The sequence below is a fragment of the Sinohyriopsis cumingii genome, chromosome 16 (genome assembly GCF_028554795.1).
Source record: "Sinohyriopsis cumingii isolate HCF-2022 chromosome 16, ASM2855479v2, whole genome shotgun sequence".
In the NCBI taxonomy this organism is placed as follows: Eukaryota; Metazoa; Mollusca; class Bivalvia; order Unionida; family Unionidae; genus Sinohyriopsis; species Sinohyriopsis cumingii.
The window spans coordinates 3320802-3344111 of NC_142976.1; the positions used below are offsets into that span (position 1 = coordinate 3320802).

Genomic DNA, 23310 nt, shown 5'->3' on the forward strand with positions numbered 1-23310 from the left:
TCCCTTCTACAACTGCACTCTGATGTCTGGTAGCATTGGTAATAAGTCAGAAGAGGAAGGTATTTCATATGTTAGTTATGATTAACAAATCAGAGCATGTTCTTTTGAATTCTGGGCTACCAATTGCTAATTGGACGAGGGAGTATTTAACTTGGACTGGGGACTTGGCCTCCAGGGGGAGATAAGCAGTGCAGTAGTTACAGGCAAGTATTACAAAATTACATCCCATTACATATTGCTAACTGCAACCAACAGTATAATGTACTAGCAGATCAAAGTCTATGTTATTTGTTCTGCTGAATACTGCTAACAAACTGCATCAATCCAGGTATCCTGGCACATTATGCAATGGCAGATATGGGTCTGTGTAGTTTATAGTTGGACTCAGCTTATAAGCAAGTATATATGGTATTTCATGCTCTTTCTGGTGTGAGTGATAGTTCATGGAAAGTGTATACATGTATATGTTCCCTGGCAAAAATCATGCAGATTGGTATTCATTTGTGCTTGTCTTACTTATGGTTTATTTTCCTCCCTGTTTATGTCTTATTTCAAACAAAAGTTTCAAATCAATACTGTCTCTGTAAATATTAGTATTTGTGGTTTTGGTAACTTCTAAAATGTGAACATGTCAGCATTAGTTACTGTTTACTCTCAGGTCAGGTGCACATTACTCTTAAGTCAGGTACACATTATACTCAAGTGTACATTAGAGTCAGGTCAGGTGTGCATTATACTCAGGTCAGGTGTACATTATACTCGGGTCATGTGTACATTAGAGTCAGGTCAGGTGTACATTATACTCAAGTCAGGTGTACATTATACTCACATCAAGTGTACATTTTAGTCAGGTCTGGTCAGGTGTACATTATACTCAAGTCAGATGTGCATTATACTCAGGTCAAGTGTACATTTTGACAATGATTTATATTTCAGATCAAGTGGGATGAACCAGATGAAGAGGGGATTGTTGAATTCATGGTTAAACAGAAAAGCTTCAAGTAAATATGAATGTTTTATTAATTTTTACACAGGGGCTCTTGTGCAAGTTTTCAATACCTATTTATGAAATGATTTCAGTTATATCATTTGTCATAAACTATTTGCAATGATTGGTTAAAAATACTATTCAATTATTTTAAACTTTTTATAGGGGAATAATCATGAAGTTCTATTTAAGACTTTGCCTATTAAACATACTTATGACCTGGGAATTTGAAATTTTTCTTTTTCATATTAACCTCTGTGTGACAACCACTCAGTGGACTGTTGTAAAGTGGCCTTGAGTTTTCTGTATTCTTTATATGCTGATATAACGGGGCTAAATAACATCATTTCCAACACCGAACTGTCCATATTACTCTCATACTTGCATGTGAGTAGTTCGTGTGGACATCTATAGCTATATAATGCATATTCAGTTGAATTTTTAAAAATGAAGTTAGAAAGCCATGATTCATACTTTTTCATTCCATCAGGATAACAGAAATCTTTTTTTGTAACAGCAGCAACTTGGAGAAAGATTCATAAAGAACAGAGCATGTGTCGATGATCGTTTTGTTGTGTCACACGACTACAATGTTGACATATGCTCTCTGCTGGGTGAATCTGGCTTTGTCAAGGTTGCCGCAGCAGCAGCTGGTTTGTGGTTACTTTCTAGGAACCATTGTGTTGAGAATTATGTGTCCTTTTGTTCTTTTACGGTTTGTGACTTTTATTTAATATTTCGAATATTTGTATAAGAACATTGGAAAGGCAGTTTATTGTTGCTATCGTGTCTATTGGATATCTGATGTCATGGATATATATGTTGTGAGATTTGTATAGTCATGTGACTAGCAGTGCAAATGGAAAGTACCAAGTCAGATGTCATCATCGCTGTAGTTTTATTGCATCTGTCAGTGGATTAAAGACATAATGAATTGAATACTCACAATTTCTCAGAAAATAAATACATTTCCTAACGATTTCATGCAGGTATGATTCAGAATAACCATGTTTAAGTTTGCTAGGCAGTTACCTACCAACTTTTCGATAGATAATTCACTCTGACCCTTTACCCCAATAACAAATTTCTCAATATAAAAAAAATGGGGTGGTAAAGGTCAGAGGAAACTCTGATTGAATAAAACCATGACTACTGATGTACCATTAAACTACATACGTATTTGCATACATAAATACTTAGAATGATGTGATGTAATTTGCCCAATTTTGACACAAAGCATCCTGGCAAAGAGGGAAAAACTGTAAACATCTTGACCTGAAGGACTTATCAAATTATGACGTGCCATCAAATAGAGCCACAGTTTCTAAGAGAAGAAAAAAAACCCACCTTCAAATGACTTAACAGGATTAAAGACATAATGAATTGAATACTCATAATTTCTCAGAAAATAAATACATTTCCTAACGATTTCATGCAGGTATGATTCAGTGTAACCATGTTTAAGTTTGCTAGGCAGTTACCCTACCAACTTTTCGATAGGTAATTGACTCTGACCGTTCACCCCAATAAAACATTTCTCAGTATAAAAAATGCGGTGGTAAAGGTTAGATGAAACTCTGGCTGAATAAAACCATGACTACTGATGTACCATTAAACTACATACGTATTTGCATGCATAAATACTTAGAATGATGTGATGTAATTTGCCCAATTATGACACAAAGCATCCTGGCAAAGAGGGAAAAACTGCAAACATGTAAGAAAATACTGCTGAATAGAATTTGACGATTGACATCTTGACCTAAAGGACTTATAAAATTATGACGTGCCATCAAATATAGCCACAATTTCTAAGAGAAGGAAAAAACCCCACCTTCAAATGACTTTTCAGAAAATACTCCGCAGATAGGGACCAAATTTGACAATGTATTCTGGTATTTAGGGCTTTCAAGTTGACACAATGTATTTCTGGTATTTAGGGCTTTCAAGTTGAAACAATGTATTCTGGTATTTAGGGGTTTCAAGTTGGCACAAATGATGCAGGTCAGTCTTCAGATATGACCATTATTAAAACTAGAAAATCTTTTTAATAACTTCTCAAAAACCAAATAACGGAAATTTGACCACATTTAAAAGAATTCCTCCCAAGTTGAAGGGTTTTTAATTTTATACAAATGATGCCAATCTGCCATCAAATATGGATGCTGTTACTACAAATTTAAAAACCTGTAATAATTCATTTTTTTTATATAAAAAACTGTTAACAGAAACTTCTTTAAACAATCCATATTCAGAATCTGACTGAATCTAAAAATGTGTCCTTGAAAGATTTATTCAAGTGATGTCAGTCTGTAAACAGATATGAATGCCACTACTAAAAATAGAAATACATTCACACAACTTAATTTCCAAAAGCCTTTCAACAGATATTGATAAAATACAACCACAAAAACCTTGGAAACATTTGTTTTCACAATGACCGAGATTTCTTGGCCAATCGCTTTTGCATGTGATCATTAGGTAGTCCACTTGGTCCTTTTGCTACCTTTCCTGGCTTGTGAGAAACACAACATAAATAAAAATGAATGGATTTTGTCATATTATGAAGAATACCTTGAATGGTGCCAGTTAAATAACTTTTTTAAATTTCTGAGAGCAAGGGCTGAAATGGTTCATTGATATATTGATAGAATACATTGGCTGCACTAATGCACATATTGAAACAAGAAATGCAGGATCAATTAAACACAATACTAACCATATGCAGGGCCCCGAGTGGTCTAAAGCGCTTTCCGTTATGGACCACTGCCATCTCACTTCTGACTGCATCGGTTCGAGTCTCGAATTCAGCCAACGTGTGTATGTGAGAAAGCTTACCAGTAGCTTCTTGTGGGACGGTGGTTCTTTCCAGGGTTTTCCCGGGTTCTTCCTCCAACATTAATAATGGCCGCCATGTATTTCCTATCGTGTGCTGAAAAATGGCATTAAACCCCACAACAACAACAACTAACCATATGCAAGTTATTTTTGTCTTCAGCAGTCATTAATAATTATTTTGTGCCTTGTTTTTTTTTTTTTTTTAAATTGAGAGTTCATCTGAGACAGCTATTATAGGCACTCAGTTTTGTTAGTAAAAATGAAAAAGACTTGAGAACACTCACTTCTACAAAGTAACACAAAATGACGTGGTTCGTAATCTGTTCCCCCGCTCCTCATGCTAATTCCATGATAATTATTTTATCCTAACAGCATAAAGTAGACATTCCAAATATTTTCAACATGTGTAATAAAGTACTTGACTCATCATTTAATAACCACTTTTATGTGAAGTTTCTCTTGTTTTGTGTATATAGTTCTGTCGAATTTAAGAGCTACACTATGGGTGTATCCCAAAGTGAAATATACTACTTTGAATTCTCGTTGGTTTTAAGTTTTGTTCCTGTCCTGGGTAAACAATAACCATCAACCAGATCTTAATATAGCTTATTACCTGCATGAAAACCAGGAAGTATTTGCAAAGCAACAGAAAAACGCCATGCAAAAATGATCATTAAAGTTCTTAAACAGATATGCTCACAGGGTGCACAAATATGTACAAATTCACACACTTGGAGAGATGACGATTTCATTCAGCGAATACTGGCTGATGATAGTGATGATGACAACATTTTTTATAGTTGTGAAGTATATCAGATTATGAGGGTTGGGAAAGTGTTAAAGGAGATACAAGTGAGTGATTTTGAGCCCGAAAATGGTGTTAAACACAAGTCCAGTGTGTTACAGTACTAAATATCCCTATCAGGGTTAAGATAAATTGAATAAATTAACTTGAAATTAGCAAGTAAATACATTTATTTGATGAACTAGCAAACTATGGCATTGATGAACTTGAAATCCAAATATGGCATTTTGGAACAGATAAGAAATCAGGCATATGGTGACTGTTCTGAAAACCAAAAATTGTATGCCCGTGAAAAGAAATTAATTCATATTTAATGAATCATTTTAGACACAGAAACAGTTTTAGCTGGATCTACCAATTTTGTTAACTCGAATGCACCTATATTAAATTTTAACCATTCTTGAAAATAGACTTAACAATAACTGCTATTTAGTTATATAACCATAGCTTACCGTATATATTTGTAAGAGGAGTCCAGCTGCAATCTTTACAGACCCAGCTTCGCATTCACATAATGTGCCGGTAGATCTGGGTCTGTACAGTTTGTTAGGAGTAATCAGTAGAATAGACAACATAGTACTTGAACTACATGTGCATTATGCTACAGCAGATCAGGATCTTTACTGTTTGCAGTTTAACTCCGCTTATAAGTGAGCATATACGGTATATTTTTTTGACATTTGTTCATGCTAGGGGTGAAATGATTCACGGAGATCAATGCACCCGTAATGTGCCATGTTGATACACATATCAATACTAAAGGTGGAAAATCAATTAATTCAAAATGATATATTTATATTCTAGAACAGGGTGGCCCAACATCTTCAACACCATGGGCCATATTGACCAAAACTGTAAGAGTGTGGACCACAAATAAAAATGACCCATGGGCCTGCAGTTGGGCCACTCACTTCTAGAAGATACTTGTAGTCATTATCAATCATGAATAATTTGTCACTTACCTGTGTCAGTATGTATTGTAGTTTGTGTATCATGATACTCTAACATCAGTATGTCGCATAGGTGTCTTGTTTCAAACTGTGTCATTTAAAGGTTTTGCTATAGGATTTCTTATTGTGTGTCATTGAAGTCTCTTGAGCTTTTTTTTTTTTTTTTAAGTACCCTAAATTGGTCACTCAAAATTGGAAATGGTTGGAATGTGCAATTTTGGAATGAAATATGTTTCAAATCCAGAGTGCAAAGTTTCTTAACAGGAAGGATTTGTTTTATTAACAGTGAAGAAAGGATAAGAAATGGAGTTAAGAAACTGCAGAAAGCCAGGTCAGGGACAACGCAGGGTCGTCTGGATTCCTTCTTCACTGTTACATCAGCTTCTTCAACCAAAAGAAAGGTGAATATGTATTAAATTGACATACTCCAGTAACAACATGTTGTGCCTGGGCGATGTTTTTTTTGTTGATTATTATTATTATTATTATTCAACCTCCTCTTGGAGTTTGTCGATTTATTCATACTTCTTGTAACAACCATAGCTGTACAACTTTAACACATAATTGGTGCAAGTTGTTAGGTGAATTGCCTAATGCAGCTAGATGTGCCTTTTGAAGGTTTTGTCTCTTCAATTAAAACTTTTATGGAGTTATGACCCTTTTATATTCTGTCGCTCCGATGACAGAACTCAATAACCAAAACAGCTTAGGAACCTTTCACCATATTCTGATGCAACTTGTGTGTGCATCATTTCATAGACATAAATGTACCTTTTATGGGTTAAGTCTTGTCAACTTCAGTTTTGCATAGTTATGACCAGTGAGAATGAATTTCATATCCTAACATGCATTGTTACTTGTAACTGGGACAAAAGAAAAATCATTAAAGAGTTTGGTATGAACTTTTCTTCATCGACCTAGATATTCCTATTATGATTTCGTCTTGCATCGCCATTATGGAAAGAGTTCCTCATCAAGTACATTTGTACCTTTTCATGAAAGCTTGAAATATTGCTTGCAATCGGCATAGGTCAAGAACCAGTCAGCCGATTCTGATCAAATTTGGATTTTAAAAAAAGAAACAAAACCTGGTTTCTTAGACCTTGATGTGCATTTATAGGCTTTGTCTCGTATGCACCATTTTGAACTGAATCATGGCCTTTGTCATTCAGCTTTTTATCTTCTCATATGATGTTGCATGTAATCAGCAGTGCTCGGGAATAATTTAACACCTGTAAGTGTTGTTTTAGAGCTGTGTGTCTTTTTTACTCCATTCGGACTGAGTTATGGCCCTTGTCAGTAAGCTTCATATCTTTATCATTACAAAGATGCTGCATGAGTTGATGTTACTATGACAACCTTATCATGTAGAGGATTCATGGCAACTGAATGCTGCTCATCAAACTTGGGTTTCCCAACACAGGTTTTTTGTTAGGGTCCCTTTTTGATGCACAAATCACCAACAGATCAACTGTCTTTAACTAGTGCAACCATTTATGAAATTAAAATGATAAGTCTTTGAAATTATCTGTATTCTATTTTTAGTTATATTGTTTAGCAGTTGTTTGTTATTGCTTTTGGTCTTTACTGCTTGGAAGATAATTATGAAACTTCGTATACAAACAGTTCATACCATGGTCTTGCTGGTCCTAAATGAAAATGGTGCCTATTGTGCAGACAACATGACCATTTTGAAAATCTTGTTATTGTTTTTCCCAAATAAATGGTCATTTCAGCATGGGGTTTCACTAAAAGAATTCGTTCTGCATGTAGATAGTCCTAAATAATAATGGTGCAAATCTGACAGCTATCATGGTAACCATCTTGAAATTGTTTTGTCTCTTTTTTTGGAATGGATGGTCATTATTAACCTGGAATTTTCACTGAAATACACCTGTGACAAGTAAATAATCCTAAAAGAAAATCGTACAGATCTGATGCCACTCCCAACATGGCCACCACTGTGATCATCTTGGAAATCTTGTCACTACTTCTGAAAGGTTATTTTGACATTGTGTATTCACTGAAAGACTTCTGTTAGATGTTATTGATGCTGAATGGAAATAATATGGATTTGACCTCTCAGTATGACTTCTATGGTGCTTATCAGGAAAATATTTTTATAGCAACTTGTATGGAAATAGGATTTTCACATTAAAAAACCCAATTTCTTAAATATCAAATTGATACTAATCTAACCTCCACATAGATGGCTTGTTGGCAATCTTGAAGATCTTATGAGATGGCTCCTTCTGAAAAGAGGTTGTATTAAAGCGGGATTTTCACTAGAACTCTCTAATCATATTGGCATGTCCTGAAATAAAATGGTCCTCGTACAACCTCCATCATGTCAGACATAATGGCCATCTCAAAGTCCTGTTGTCATTATTCATCATGCTGTATGCATAGCTGCCAACCCTCACGAATTTGGTGTGAATTTCACAACTTTTTCAGCGATTCACGGATTCATGCCGCAAGCAAAAAATTCACGAATTCTCCAATCCTCAATTAATTTAAATCTTTAATGAAATAACCGATTTCCCGTTAAGCGCTAGTCGTGATATTCGCAGTTGCCGAAACGGTCCGGTACTGCTGGTCACAATATTAGTAGATCTACAGCCGATTAGTACAGTTGGCCCAGTAGCAAGCATTTTAGTCTGTTTTAATCTATATGTATAAGAGTAGTTTTACAAATGCTTTTGAGAGAAACTGGGGCCTAACTGGAATTTTGCTCTGCGCATGCGTCACCAACACTGATTTGAGTTACTGTTCAGCATCGCATGTAAGATCTTGAAAATATCTTCACCACCAAGGAAAAAGAAATGTATTACTCAAAAAGTGAAGTTTAATTTGGAATATATCAAAAATTGGCCGTGCATTCTGCCATTAAACATTGATATGCATCATGCTTTTCGCACTCAGTATGCCCATCGCAGAGATGATGTGAGGAAGCACGTCGGTTGCAAAAAACACGTAGAAGTTGGGAAAATTAAGAATTCGCAGATTTCAGCTCTGGAATATATTTTAAACCATTGGCGGAAGACCTGCAGGTTACCAGTGCTGAAGCATTATTTGTGAGTTTTCTTGTAGAACACAGTCTACCTTTATCAGCTGGAGACCATGCTAAACATTTGTTCTGACAAATGTTCCCGGACTCGAAAATCGCTTCCAAATTTTCCTGTGGAAGAACCAAAAATGCTGCAGCTCCTGTGCATTCCTCACAGCAACAGTGACAGCGAAAGAGTATTTTCTTTAGTGAGGAAAAATAAGACAGACTTTAGGGCCTCCTTAGCTGCAGAAAATTTGTCAGCAATTTTAGTCACCAAGATCAACCACCAGGCAAGAAGTCGGAACTGTTTAGAAAACAAATTTACAATCAAGCAGTTGAGGAAGTTCAAGTCTGCCACGGTATCATGTCTTGATAAATAAATATTTCTGCATATATGTAATGTTTTAGTTTTATTATTTTGCGAACTTGATATAGAGTAGTATTGACGGTCAGAGTGGATGGAGTTATTGTCATGGTATTTTTCATGAATTCATGTCCAAATTCACGACTTTTTATCCCTGTTTTCACAAATTGTGAGCCTGGAAGGTTGGCAGCTATGTGTATGGTCCTAAATGTGAATGTGTTTTAGTGGATGTTGGACAATTAAAAGGCATTTTATACGACTTTAAAGGAGCATTCTGCGCTGTGAGCTGTAGCTCAGCTGAGAAAATTCAACACAGTGACATCTATTTTTGCATAAGTATATTCTAATTGGGAAAAAAAAAACTTATTCCATACATGACAACTAATATGTCCAGTCCATGATGGACAACAGAAAAAACAGATTTCCACCCGTAGAAAATGCATTTTCTGTAATCCAAGATGAATGTAATGTCCATATATTTATCTGTTATTATTCTTAGAAGAATATTCACATTTCTAGGAGGTGGATTACAAACTTCCATGACCTATTATGAGTGAAAATATATTTGTTAATAAACTGTAAATTCTGCTTGTTTGTTGTCTCTTCTTTCCTTATATTGACCTGTGGACTGGCTGTACTATTCAGTCCTTTAACACCGATTTTTGGTGGTGTCTCACAACATTTCTGCATCATCAAGAGGATTTAAATCATTATATTTAACACCTAAAATAATGGAAGCCAAGAGACTCCAGAAGTCATATCTTTGCTTCTAAATATAGATAGTTCCTGAATGATGTCATCAGCCGCCATATTTGTGGTATGCTGGCAGATTTCACATTGAGTTTTTATGGTGTTTGGAAGTTTAAATACTCACGATACTGTTACAAAAGATACATACATAAACATAATGCAAATCGTGCTTCCTATTTATATTTATAATTTATAAGTTTGTTTTTCTTAAGTGTGCCTTGTTCAGATTGTCATTTTTGGTGGTTGTATATGGGAGAAACTACCAGGTTGCCCATCGTCCAGGTAAAATGGGCAGAATATTATCCACTAGTGACCTGTTGTTATAACCCTGGTGTAATATTACATAAAATACGTGAATGGGCCTTGTTATATGTATCCTAATATGTTATATTTTGTTATATCTCATTTTATTAGAAAAGGACCTTACTGTACTTAGGATTGCTTTGATTTTTTGGTATCATTATTATCCTTTTTTCCTTCCTCCTATTCCAATTTCTCATTATTATTATTATTATTATTATTATTATCATTATCATTATTATTATTATTATTATTATTATTAATATTTTTACTATTTCAGGCAGAGGAGCCTAAAGGAAATCAAAAGAAAAAAGCTGCTAAAGGTGGATTCAAGAAGCCAAAGTAGAGGAATAAGTCTTATACCAGTGGAACAAAGAAAATAACAAATGAAACATCATGTATTTTGAATGAATTTAATGTCTTCCAACAAGTTTTCAACTTGTATCTTGATTATGTAATTTGACATTAATTCTCACCTTTTTTAATGTTAATGGAAATCTAGAAAACTTGTATAACCTGAAATAACTATCATGTTTTCTTTCCTTCACTTAATACATGCGTATATTTTACTGGATGTAAGAAATGCTCTAATTGAATATACAGCACTCCATAGTCTCATACATGAAACCCCTCTTGTGATGGAGTTACGAAGAATTCCATTTTGGTGAGGATGGAAGACCTGTAAATAAGAAAGCAGTTTTAAGTTCTGCCATGTACAAAAGAAATAAAATTATCGGCTACTATATTTAGCTCAGATTGTGTGTAGCTATATATGCATACAGTATGTGGTAATATTTTATATATTCATTCAGAATTGGGCGATATATTGTTGTAAGGTCAGAGTAGATGAAAAACATTTTTGGTGACTGTCATATGTGCAACTACACAAAGGAAATGTTTTACTTCATGTTGTATGTGTTATCTATAATACTTTTTCTGTTTATAAGGTCAGAGCGGATTTAAAATAAATTTGAGGACTGTCATATGTGCAACCCACAGAAAGGAAATAAATGTTTTACTTCCATGTTTTATGTGTTATGTATAATACTGTTTCTGTTTATAAATTGCAGAATACAGTACAGTTAGGTTGTCAGACAAAACATCTTTCCATTCATTCCTCCTCGCTTACTTTGACCTTTTACTGTTAAACCTGTATTAAAAGACCACAATGATAGGCCACCAGTCTTGAAAAGATGATGTCTTTGTTGCAGAATGGCAAGTCTTTCAAGGCAGGTACCACTGTATTCTCACCAAATTATTCAAATCTTCCTGGTCAAAAGGCCGCTGGAGCTTATGACTCGATATGCAGTGGAAGATATTTCTATTATCATACGCATTAATTTGTCAGCAGTTTGTAATATATTGAAGATTCCTTTAAAGCTCAGTAAGGTTTGTTTAAGATAACTCCCACATTTGATGATGGCCGATCATACACAGACTTGGGGTGAAATTATCTAACAGTTACTTGCCATATTTGCCAAGAACGACCAGACATTTGAATGAGATTGTCACAGGTTATGAAACATGAGAATTCGACTCTAAAGAAAATAATTAAGTTTGGATAAGACATAACGAGCGGAGATCACAAATCACTTGACAAGAGTGTTTTATATGCATTATTTTTTTAAGCAAAAAATTGAAAATAATAATGGTCATCCTTGTATTTGTGCCTTACTCTGCTCGTGTCGGTGGACATTTTTATGCCTTCAGAGCATTGCCAATAGTTGTGGAACACTACTGAACCAACCATCTATATGCTGATACCCATGACACACTTCCTGAAACAGGACAGCATCCAAACTTTGCCAAATACCCCATATACCTCCAAGTGATTTTTGGCTGAATTCTGTTACAAAAGATTTAGGGCAGAAAGCTGTCATGCGGTTTGAATGCAGTTTTCCAGTGTGCGAACAACAGTTTTCCAGTGTGCGAACAACATCCAAAAAGTGAAAACAAAATGGCATTGAATAATCAAACTTGGAATGTCTGTAGAAGTGCACGGGAGTACTTGGAGTTTATGCACTGACATACTGCTAACTAGTAAAGACCTTTGTCCTGCAGTGAACTAATACAGTAGTCCCCCTCTTATAAGGCCACCCCTATTGCAGCAGGGAAGTGGCCTTATAATGAGGGTGGCCTTTCTAGAGGGGGATGACAAATGCGAATAGTAAATACATATGAAGAAAGTGACAAGTACATTTAAGTCTAAAACATTTAATATTTTCATTAAAAAAATCACATGCATGTCGTGAAATAAATGTGAAACAAACTGTTTCATCATTTTCAAAAGAATGTTATGAATAACCATTGATATAGTTTTAAAACTGTCTTTATAATTATGTTACAAATCACATCTGTCACTTTGTTGGCAATATCTAAAAGCCAAACCAGTCTCATCACAATTAAAAATATCCTTGCTGTCATATCCCATGCATATATCGTTTAGTCTTGTTCCAGTCTTCATTATTAACATCAGCTGAAACTCCACTAAAGACAGAACACTTAATATTGTGTCACACATGAAATCTCTGGAACCATCCGTTACTTGCAGTAAAGTCGTCATATCCCAATTCAACTGACAAAATTGTTGCTTTTTCTTGTCATTCAAATCAGGATACAAACATCTCCTGGGTCAAACAATCTTCTTTTCTCTGTCCATTTCACCTTCCCACTTCTGCAGAATTGTTTCCTTATCTTTCACGATATTGTTATGTGAGTCTTTCAAACATTAGTTTTGTGCATGGATCCTCAACCCCTATCCCTCTTTGTCAGTTGAATTAATTTCACTTTCTTTTCTAAACTGAGAATTTTTCTTTTCCTCGATGACATGTTGATCTTTTTGCAGTAGGTTATTCATGTTGCCAACTACAATACTGATAAAACAATTTTTTATGCATCTAAACAAATTGCCGTGTGTTTATAAAGAAAGTGATCTTGTCACGTGATTCGTTAGTCGCAGTCTGCTACCCTATTGTTTTTTTACATTTTTTTTTAACACCAAGTGAGAGAAGCCAAAACGGTTTCGATATGTACCATTAACATCACGCAGATTTGACCTCGCGACCGTTAGGTTTTGTAATTTTGACAGTTATTGTCAGTAATAGTAGCCACTAATTATCAAAGTCAACAAGTTCAACATCTTTCTAAGGGAAGCCATAAAGGCTATCAAACCATTTTCCTGCTGACTTGTGTATTGTACATCGATACTGCCTTTCTCAGCTGTTAAGATTGTTCAATAATTGTAATCTTAACAATTATCAGAGTGACTAAACCGGACATCTTATGATAACACAGCAGTAAGACTAATTGGATTACATGTACTTACCCTTTTGTATGGATTAAAATTTGAGTCCTTCTCGACTTTATGGAATAAATGTGGCTTCTCGTGAGGCGTAAATGATATAATATTAACCTTAGTGGTACATGTACTTTAGTCAACACTTCTTTCAATAACGAAAACCTGACATCGGGAAACATAAATCTGATTACTTAACACACGTTATGAATAAAATATTGGTTCTGGATACATATTAAAATAAAATGCAGCCACTTGTGAGGGGTAAATTTTATATTATTGCACTAATATGCTGGTTGCGTTAGCCGGGTGGCCTTTCGTGATTGTACTTTTGAACACAAACTTGAAGGTGCCAACGGATTCTGGCTGTAAGGAGCGGGTGGCTGCTGGTCAGGGGGCCGTTCAAAGGGGGGACTACTGTATTCATAATGTTGTAAATATGACTTTAATTCCTGCTTCAATATATTCTCTGAACTAATTTTCTTGCCCCCCAATATTAAATTAAAATAAAAAATTCTTTAAAAACCATTTTTGAAAAAAAATATAGTGGAACCTTATAAAGGAAGGAACCTTGGACAGCAAATACTTTTGAATGCTGTAAATAGCAGGGTTTTGAATGAGTTCAATAGCATGCAAACTATGAATATTAATGAGGAATCTGTACTAAGAGTGGGTGAGCTGGAAGCTCTTTTAAATAAACATTCTTTAATGAAACTATTATATGTTTATTGGTAGAGGCATACCCCTCAGATTTATTCTTGCTTTTATAAATCGTTTTGCCTTGAAAATTAGGAAGGAGAATTATTTTACTGCTGATATTTCCTGTGTGAATATACATAAAATGTAGCAGAACAGAAATGGCAAACCACTGACATTACATGCAATGCAGCAAAAAGTCATCTATTTTAATATATATATATATATATATATATATATATATATATATATATATATATATATATATATATATATTCCTTTGAATACATTACTCAATTACATTAATATTTGGAAAATGCTCCATTACCTGATGAATGCAGCAGTCGTGAAAGGACAAAATCTTTCCGGCCTGTTATCGATATAGACAAAAGGAAGAAACTCGACAATCCGAGGAGGACAATCCGCACAGTGAAGATTCTGCACGCCGGTCCTACCATGGAGCATACGGAATACAGCTTTAAAGCGACCGTCGAGGACGTTTTCAGTGTTGCCGAGTGCCCAGTCCCATCAACTATAAGCCAGGTCAATAAAAAGTCAAGGCTTTAGTGAATTAGGAAGAGAAAGAATATCCTTCTTCCATAGGCAGCAAAGGTAGAATAAATTTCAAACCGTCTGACTGATAAAATATGCGACCCGGACAATTCAAATGTTTGTATTGTGGAAAACCAGCTACCAGCGTCGTTTTTCCGACATTAAGCACTGAGCAGTCGTCCCTAGATTAAAACATTGCAGCGGTCATTACGACGTACCCTTTGCTTTACAAGGTGAGAAAAAAAAATCCAGATTGCCATCTCCAAATTCGTGAGAAACATTGTCGTTTCCTCTTCTATGCTACATTTGGCATCTTTAGTTGTTTTTCAACTGGCCGAATAAAGCCGGGAGCGATCACGCATGGGAAGCCAGAGCTATCATTTTTTAGATGTAACTAACAGAGCTACGTACAGCACCACTGGAGAACGCATGACGTTGAAGGCCTGCTTACCTGCGCTCTGCCGTCCTAAAACCACATGCCTTCAGCACGTTTTGGCACGCCATTGCTATTTAGCGATAATATTGAGGCAGTAATGTACGCATTGTGAGAACTGGAACACAGAGACTGTTGGCGGCAAAATGATCCAAATAACACTTAAAAGCAACGGTTTCGTTCTCAATCCAGTTTTAGGAGACAACGCATATCCTCAATTCCGTAAGCAGTTCGGAAAAAGCGGAAAAGAAAGGTTTCTCATTCCCCAAGCCTCCAAACAGCCGACGTTGACTTACGATCTCGCCCGCTCGCATATAGTCTTCCTGTGAGCGCCAGACTATTTCATTTTCGATCCAGGTGGATCGATCCGTTTCCCGATAGCGAACGGATGCTCATTGTTGTTTCGGTGGGTTTTTGGATTTCTATTATTTAACCCTCTGTACCTTTCGACTCATCCTTCCGTCACATATTTGCTGTCCGATATGTAATAAGCAAAACTATTACAAAAAGAGATCTGATCGCTATTTGACATACGGGCGGTAGAGGTAGTTCGCAGAATGAACTCACTGGGGCTTTACTCGAGAATCGTTTCTTTTACCGAAGGCCAACGGGTAACTCGGACCAGTCACTGATATCAAACGACTCAGTTCGTATATATCCTAGCCGATAGCCGAGGTTGAAGGTGGAGACGGCAAGGTCAGTCAGGATACCAAGGAACCATTTACCAATTTCGCGCTCTCCCGTTCCGCCTCGATATCAGCCCTTGGGCATTCACCAAGATCGCTAATTGTTTCGTCCCTCACTTTCGGTGGATCTCTTCAGCAGCGAGAGCAGGGTATCTCGACGACATACTTCCAAAACAATTGGCAAGTATGGCTCTTGTCAAGAACATAAATGAGCATTCCCTTTTGAGTCAGGGTTTCTGATACGTGTGAACAAATACCCGATAACATCAGAACATTTCGTTCACAGTTGGAGTATGCGTCAGCTGTTTGGGACTCATCTACCAAATCAAACGTTGCCAAACTTCATGCAGTACAACGAAGAGCGCCACGGTTTACTATTGGCGCCCACCACACTCCAACATTTGGAATGGGAATAACTAGTCCGAAGACAAGTAAAAACTCTTATGATGTACTGGATTGCACACCAACTAGTTGACATTCCATATCTCCACCAAACAGGAACTTACGCTAAAGAACATTCAACAAGATTTCTCATCACCTTCACCAGTCAGCACATACAAGGATTCGTTCTTCCCATCAGGAATCCGCTTGTGGAACTCCCTACCATCCAACCTAGTCAAAGCCAATTCTATCGATGCTTTCAGAGCAGGGGTTGTTTTTAACCTGTTTTTAGCTGCACTTGGACCTCCCACCACATGTACATAGTTCATATCATGTGCGAGCATGTTCCAGAAGAACTCAGCACGTTATCGGAAGTGAAAATTTCTGAAAGCTGGGACAAGTGGTGGTTGAACGATCTGTGATAGACGTTCCTAGGAAAGTAACCCCGAGAACCAAACTGCCACGATCACCGGTGCTTCGGCCATGCTCCGCCAGGTTACTCCTTTACGTATTGCTATTATAAAGAGAGACTCCCTAACAAAAGTTTCAGCCTTCTGTCTTAGAGAGAATCTCGCAAGCTAGAAGGCCACCCACTTTCAAGACGCACGACGGGAAATGGTGGGTCTTCAAGAACTTGTACAATAGCATCAGTGTTATACCTTTGAGTACCACAGCCCCAGAATTGGGTAACTGACACTTCGAAGGGGAAAATTTGGCTTCATTTTCGATTGATGACTACCGCTCTATCCTCAAAAACAGTGCGACATCATTAGTGGCTCAGTTATAGGTAGGAAAAAGGGCATTGCTTTTCTTTTTCTTACACGGGCACTGATGTCACCGATTTGGTTACCGCCAATGGTGATATTTTCTTATGAGAAGTGCTGTTTACCTTCATACACATACAGGGAAGACTCCTTATCCTCTCCAAGGTAAATACAGTAGATTTATGTTGCTTAGCATTGCCTGTTTCTATGTGCTATTCTCCTAACGTTAATATGATGGGAATGTATTTAAAGGGGGGGGGGGACAACAAAGAGAGGGAGGGGGCAACTATCTGCGTTTTGTTGTTGTTTGTTATTTTGTTTTCTAAATATATCTGCATGGTTTACTTTGTATGTCCTTATGAATCATGCAGGACTCGAGCTGAGGAAGCCCTGCATTTTCTAGCTATGTAGAATTCACGAGATTTCACAATATTGATTTCATTATTTAGGGGGCAAAGTATTTTTGTTGTTGCAATCACATGACTTAAACTTGATTTGGCAAAATATTTTTGTTGTTGCAATCACATGACTTAAACTTGATTGCAAATTAATGTTCTCAAGGAAGCATGAACATGTCGGTCAAATACAAATTGTCTGAATCGCTCACGGATTCAGTCTAATTTGTATTTTATCAAGTTCATGCATCGATGACAACAAGTAATTGACAATCGGTGCTTGTAATTATTTTATTTTATGTTACCTAATTTTTTAAAGCATATCGCTCTTAAATCAATTTTGTATAAACATGTCTTCAACCAATTTACGTGTTTCATAAAAAAAGGATGTGCTTGGAGACAAGTTTACAGAATGACGTCATATCGTAAACACCATTCAAATCTCCACATCCTTCACATGCATGCAAATTATTAGATGCAATTCTTCCTTTTAAATTATTTCAATTCTACATTTTTGCAGTAGTTTTCTCATAAACTACACGTAGAATATGATTTTTACGTCCATAATACAAATTCTTTCAATCGTCACTATTTTTCTTGTGCTGCGGATCAGCCAAGTGCACCATTGAACCACGTCACACTATTTAAAAATGAAACATTTAGTTTTGTTAATGTTGAAGGGTTTAAAGCCATTTTTAAGCACATGATAGGCTATACATGGCGACCAGTATAAATGGTGTAGGAGGAACCGGGAAAGAACCACCGACCCACGAGCTTTCTCACATACCCACATTGGCCGATTCCGAGATTCGAACGCACGCAGACATAGGTGAGATGGCAGTGATCCGTAACGGTGAGCGCTTTAGAGTTTAGACCAAAAATGCCTCATGTACCGTTATTTTTATACGCTTACCAATAGTTACAACATGTAACGGTATGACGTCCGTCCGTACGTTCGTTTACACACCGTCCTCTTGGTATCTTTTTTCGCTTCTGGATAAAATATTTTCTCTTACACTACCCCTCCTCGTATCGTTTTTCGTTTCTGAATAATAAGTTTTATTTTACACTATATACCTGTATCAAGCTTTGTGGACAACTTGTGGTCAGGAAGAAGCTGATTTTGAGGGTCATAAGGCCCCAGTGTTAAATTTATTTTTACTTTTTATTTTTGCATTACAGCTGAAAAAAATAAGAATGGCTTTCACTTGGGGTTTGTAAGAAGACTGCAGATTCGGATTTCAAAACTTTCAGTATCAAGCTCGCCGTATTTTAAAGAAGAAAAATGGTTCTGCACAACAACATTAGTACCACATCTCAGAACTGGATTTAACATCGTGAATGGCTTGAACTTGGAGCAAGGAAAACCGCCTATAAAGTTTGGTTAAATCCGCCAATCAGAATTATATGGGTTCCAAAAAGTAATCCACACCGCGAAATCGTACCGTAATTTCGCCTCCATTTTCAACAGAAATAATCTCCTTACTGCGCAAAAGAAAATTGAAATGATTATGATATTCCCTAGCAATCAATATTTAATCCGGGGATGTGTCTCTGTGTGTGTGTGTGTGTGTGTGTGTGTGTGTGAAAATTTCAAAAGAATTCATATTTTTTCGATCTCATGATTCCCCAAAAACTCAATGACCGTACTGAAACATATGCAGCTGCATCAAGTACAGTCCCCTCCCCCAGTCGCGTGTACATCGTACAGAATTGACCCAGCTAATAAATCTAGCCCATCACAACTAGAAAAGCTAAATTTAGTTGGATCGACAGAAAAACAAAATCTCTCCATCCATGCCAATTCACAATCTGACTCTAAAAATTTTCTTTTTATGTAGTCTAAATTGAGATTTATTTTTGAAACGAATGACTGAGCGCGCGATAATCTACTATTTTCAACGGTCGTTGAGCGTTACTATGTGCGTATTAATACTGCTGCTGTGTATTATTGAACCTACAGTTGTGTATTTACTTTGGAATCAAGCACAAATTCAGTTACTTTGTTTCTTTTTTGTGTGTTTTTTTTTGTTAGTCATTTTAGGTAGAAAGTCAAAATGAGCATATAGCATCGTGCATTATTGTTAATAAAAACCCATATTTCCCATACAAATGCAGTAACCTAATGATTAATAATTATGTTTATCAATCGGCATTAAATTTATTGACGTGTTCAAAGAAGCAACTAAAAAAGTTATTAGAACTATTCCAATACACATCGTAATTTACATTTCATCAAAGTCATTTGCTGATTTCCTGAATGTAGCCCTACGTAGTCCATATGCAGCTTTTTTTGTCTCGCCTGCATTGGCATAAACAAGACACGGGTATGAATCGTTCTACTGGTGGTGTAAGCTGCTTCAGAACTTATATTTGGACTGCAGAAGCTGAGGTCTTTCGAATCAGTGCACCCCTGTCCTAGATCTGACTCCTAGACAAGGCTACGGTCAGTTGAAAGTCTTAGTTAAGTTTTCAGTAAATGGATTTCTGTAGAGGCATGATTCCGAATCCCAAGGAAGGAAAACTTTCATACAAGGACAGTAGAATTGATAAGCGCTGCCCTATTATATCTACACACACCCATTCTTCGCTCTGACCTTCAGGCGAACCAAGATCATTTCGAAATTAAAATATATTGTCAAATAGTCGAACAGGAGAGGCTTGTAATTCCTTGGGATTCTCTTAGTTTTTGCTTCTTCTTCTTCTTCTTCTTCTTATTATTATTATTATTATTATTATTATTATTATTATTATTATTATTATTAATATTTTTAGTAGTAGTAGTAGTAGTATTTTATTTTTAAATACATATAAGGATTACATAGTGTACAATTTTGCTGGAAACGAATGGTAAATGTAAATAAAATAAAATTGCCATAACTGCAATTCTATTAGAAATAAATAGCAAGACGAAAACGTATTAAATTTGAAGTGAAAAAGCATTACTGTTGAGTGATCATATATTCTCGACTGAAACTCTTTGGTAGAGATGCATGTAATCGAATGCTTCAAATAATCAGTGCGAGAAAAGGGAGCGTTCGCAGCTAAGAAATTTACTCGGTGTAGCTTACGTCTGCAACGCGTAGTCGACGGGAACATAACAAGATTTTCTCTTTTCTCATCAAACGCATTTCTGGCAAATAGGCGACTAATTTTTTAAGTTGTGTACTATTTGCAGAAGCTAACTTTGTCGGCGGGAAACAAGAGCTTTACGTGCCTGTGCAATGCTAAGGTATAATTGCACTTGAATATCATTAATTCCATCGGCTATGATTTGCTTAAAGACTGCCATTCTTAGCGATAATGGGAATTTCTTCGGTATCAAGAAGCACTGGATAGCGTCACGTCCGATAATGATGTAAAACGTTTGGCTCGAAAAGCTGTAATCTATGTTTACAGTAGACAACATATAAAGGCTCGTATCGTGGCGTTCTGACGAAATGCATCAGAAATTTGGTGTCGTTCACATGTGAAAAGGGTAAGAAGGAGACCATGTCCGTCATCTTGCGTCTGTCTTTATACAGTTTGATCAAACTAAGAAAGTCACTTGACCGTATCCAAATTCGCTTTCTTTGAAGGTTACGCCTGCAGTACATTGTTTTCATTATTGGTTTTAATATAACTTTTACCACTTTATTGGTTATATTATCCCGAGCAAATGGGAGCTTGTTGACTTTCACAAGGATACTATTTTGTGCGTCGATCTAGCGTGTATCGAACCCACGACCTTATATTACGAGTTCGACGCTCTATCAACTATGCTTTCTCTATTCGTTCCCTCAATTTAAGCAATTACGAAGTTAGTTTGTGGCATATGATATAAATATTACATTTTTCATATGATTTTTGTGTATATCATTCTGAGACAATATATTTTCAACCGAGGCGAAACTGAGATTGACAATTACTTTTTGGATAAAAATTAGGTGCTACCATCTCTGAAATATTATAATATTGGGCGTCAGTCTCCTTACACTTAACAGGTAAAGATCAATCTCGAAATATATCGTAGCTTCCTTTTTCCCCATCATTTTGATGATCCGAAATGTGATTCCTACCGACCTTGAAGATAAAATTATTCAACTAATTCTCCTAATCTATATCTGCCATCTTGAAAATAACAACAACAATCAACATTTGGCTCGAGTCACACAAAAGTCATCATTTATCTGTAGCAGTTTTCATTTCGTTTCTGTTTCCACTATCAGTGTGCAAGAACAATTCATCTAAATGAGACTACTTTTCACAAACTTATGTCTAAATCCTGCATATGACATGGCTACGTGTGCTCTAAATCCATTTTAAATCGACAGAGGGAAATACCTCGGTTAGAAAGAATAAAGTTGTTTTTGTAATTATTTCCCTTCGAATGCATTAAAAATAAGTTTATGCCGTTTAACATGACTTAAATAATCCCATTTGTCTGTGTTTCTAATTGGTCACAAAAGAACCACTGTCAAGTACAGCACATAATGTCTTTTCATGAATCAATTGTCATAATTAGCATCAAACTGGAAAGACCGTGTTAAACAAAAGGCCATTAAAATTCCCTCACGATCTCTCAAGGTATGTCGTATATATTGAAACTATCGCACTGCTTCTCTGCCACGCCAACAGACATCTTCTACAGCAGCGACACTTCCCTCGACTTTCACGACTAAGATTTTTACTCGTGTACGTTGTGTTTCATCTATGATAAGAGCAGTAATAACTGTTTATTTGCCTGGCAATCACATTACATAACCCATCAGCATGGCTTCAGCTAATAATAGAACATTCTGCACCGGAGATATGGTCAGTATTAATTTAGGTATGTCGGAATTGCTCCCGTATGGAATGTTAATGGCTTTGAAGTTTATTCAGTGCTATATTTAGAGTTATACTAGCAAGAAGTTATTAATTTCCAAAGGTACAATTTTCCAGCGTTATAAAACCGGATAAACTGAAGTTTGATTCGAGATTTTGTTCTCATTTGATCCTCAAGCAACAAGTGAAATTTTGCAAATCATAATTTCCTTCTCGCCAGCTCCATTTTCTCCCCATTGTAAAGCGTTCGTTTTAAGGTAGGTAAGCTAAAAAGTACACGACTTCCTCGGAAAACGAAATCGATAATTATTTAAACGAAACCAAAGATTTATATTATTGTCTTACCAAGTTATTCGAAACAAGGTGTTTTTGGTTTGGCTTGGTTTGCCTTGGATTCGATTCGATTTGGCTTGATTTGTTTATTATGGCATTCATTTTTTTTATTGTTTAATTTGTTTGGTGTTTGTGAGGAGTTTTGACTGTCCACAAGAGATAGTCCCCATTTGGTGCTTATGAGTAGCTTTTACCTACACAGACTATTATCTTTAAAATCAAATCGAAGTGCTAATTAGATGACGAAAAACGGTAGTGCTTTTGTACGAGTAAGATTCCAACTAGTGGATGAAATCGACAACGTATGAATTTATGCACGATAGATTTCGCACTAACCCCTAGCGAGTCTCTTGGTTACTGAAATAGTAGTGCCATTACTGTGTGCTGTTGGGCTTTTCAAACGGAACGTCATTGGCATTTTCAATCGCATGCTAGAAATTAAGTAATTACGTGTAAATTTATTTCAGTAATATGTGCTCCCCTTTTCTACTCTTTAAGTATAAAAGAAATATTGTACTTGTTTCTTTTTTTTTTCAAGACTTGTCAAAAGTTGTTTTATTCTTGTGAAGGGATATTTTTTGTTTTCCTCATTTTTGCTTTGAACGTTGAAACATTTGCTTTTAACCTTGTAATTTTTACCTATATTTGACACAACAAGCTTTAACTAGATATGGAAAAACTTGCCACAAACAACAGCACAGCAATGGTGGTCGATGTCAAATGAAACTTTAAAGAAACTAAATGAAATCACTATTTTCAAAGTTAATAAAATGAGAATAAAATCCTTCACATCAATAAAACTAAATATTTGACAGCAATACGTTTTAAATAAGAAAAGTTATTAATCTTATACGGTGTGGCTCTGTACTTTGCATAGGGGTTTGATTTTTAAAAGCAAAAGACTTTTCCAGCTCGTCATCGCTGG

The 23310-nt window shown here is 36.1% G+C and overlaps 1 protein-coding gene across 1 annotated transcript in view; it reads left to right on the forward strand.

Annotated features, from left to right (window-relative positions):
* LOC149779834 (flap endonuclease 1-like) overlaps positions 1-11068 on the forward strand; it is a 49067-nt gene extending 37999 nt beyond the window's left edge. The window contains exons 11-13 of the mRNA XM_089936504.1: positions 937-1001; positions 5868-5982; positions 10325-11068. Coding sequence (XP_089792630.1) covers positions 937-1001; positions 5868-5982; positions 10325-10390 — 246 coding nt within the window. The 3' untranslated portion in view covers positions 10391-11068. The remainder of the gene's footprint in view (positions 1-936; positions 1002-5867; positions 5983-10324) is intronic.
* The last annotated feature ends 12242 nt before the right edge of the window (positions 11069-23310 follow it).